The sequence below is a fragment of the Diabrotica virgifera genome, chromosome 5, assembly GCF_917563875.1.
Source record: "Diabrotica virgifera virgifera chromosome 5, PGI_DIABVI_V3a".
NCBI classification, from domain to species: Eukaryota; Metazoa; Arthropoda; class Insecta; order Coleoptera; family Chrysomelidae; genus Diabrotica; species Diabrotica virgifera.
In genome coordinates, this window is record NC_065447.1 from 187,761,566 (window position 1) to 187,762,907 (window position 1,342).

General features: G+C 33.9%; 1 protein-coding gene across 1 annotated transcript; it reads right to left on the reverse strand.

Annotated features, from left to right (window-relative positions):
- Positions 1-365: 365 nt before the first annotated feature.
- Positions 366-1,001, reverse strand: LOC114325188 (ribonuclease H1-like). Its single transcript, XM_028273183.2, has one exon. The coding sequence runs from the start codon at positions 999-1,001 to the stop codon at positions 366-368; it is 636 nt and encodes a 211-aa protein (XP_028128984.2).
- Between the last annotated feature and the right edge of the window lie 341 nt (positions 1,002-1,342).

Below are 1,342 nucleotides of genomic sequence, written 5' to 3' on the forward strand. Positions count from 1 at the left end.
CTACGTTATGTAAAATTTAATATATTGTTATCGGGGTGGGAAGTCCTTTATTGGCGAAAAAATTGTAGATCTCCCAGTTTGGAATGGAGTTAATAGGGCATTCAAAAAATATGTGATTAATATTTTCTATTTTCCCATATTCGCAATAGGGATTGTCTGTCAGGTTCATCCTATGCAAGTTTTCTTTTGTTAGACAGTGCCCTGTACGTAACCTAATAATTGTAGTGATGTGTCTTCGATCTATGAATGGAAGAATAGCAAACCATTTATTTTTAGGAAACGTAGGTTGTACTTTTCGGTATTGATAGTCTTTGATTCTGATTAGGTTGTTCCATTTATTTCTGAAATCATCATACACTTTAGATTTAAATGTCTTGGACATCGAGGGGCATGACCATTGGTATGTTCAAATTTCTTCCTATATTAGCTAGGGTGTCAGCTTCTTCGTTACCCGGGATATTTGAATGTCCTGGTATCCATGCTAATCGGATGTCAAAGCCATTTTCAGTTGCATGATCTCTAAGTCTTTCTGTTTCAATATGCCAATACTCTGATATATTTTTGACTGAATAACTGCTGATTTTTTCAATTGCACTGCTGGAATCCGAAAAAATGATTATTCTGAATAAGTTTTTTCTAAGTGTTAATTTAATTGCCTCATAGATTCCTATAATCTCCGTCTTACATATGGAGAGGTGATTTGGTAACTTTGAGCTGTATTTGATGTTGATATCTGGTATACTGATTCCAAACCCTGTTGTAAGATCTTTCTTCGATGCATCAGTGAATATAAAGGTATAGGTGGCTTTATATTTTTCTGTGTTTATTAAAAATTGTTCTTTGATCATGGGATCATTTTTTTTTAGACTCAATGGGACTGTCTTTACTATTATACTACACAGTGTATTATAAGGGACTTCATAACAAGGAAAGTTGTTTGACTTGTAAATGTCCTTGAGATATGGCATGAATTCAGCCAAACCTGCTATCAAATAGGGCATATTGTCATCTCTCCAAAAGGCTGGTCTATTTATTAATATTCTTCTGGTATTACAATATACAATACTTTAACTTTCTGGTATACAATAATTCTGGTATACAATAACTTTCTGTTATACAATACTTTAACAAACTGGTAACTGCAAACTTCAAAATCTGAATTACAACTGAACTATATGTCAAACACATAATATGTTTATATAGATTCCTAACGTTCTAGACGTCACCAGACGCTTCTGTGTTATTCCATGACATCCAGAACATTCTCGTACGTGGCTACTTCTTCTTTCACGTCGAGGGACTTTTTCTATGTAGGATCAATCTACGAAACTGTCATAGAGTC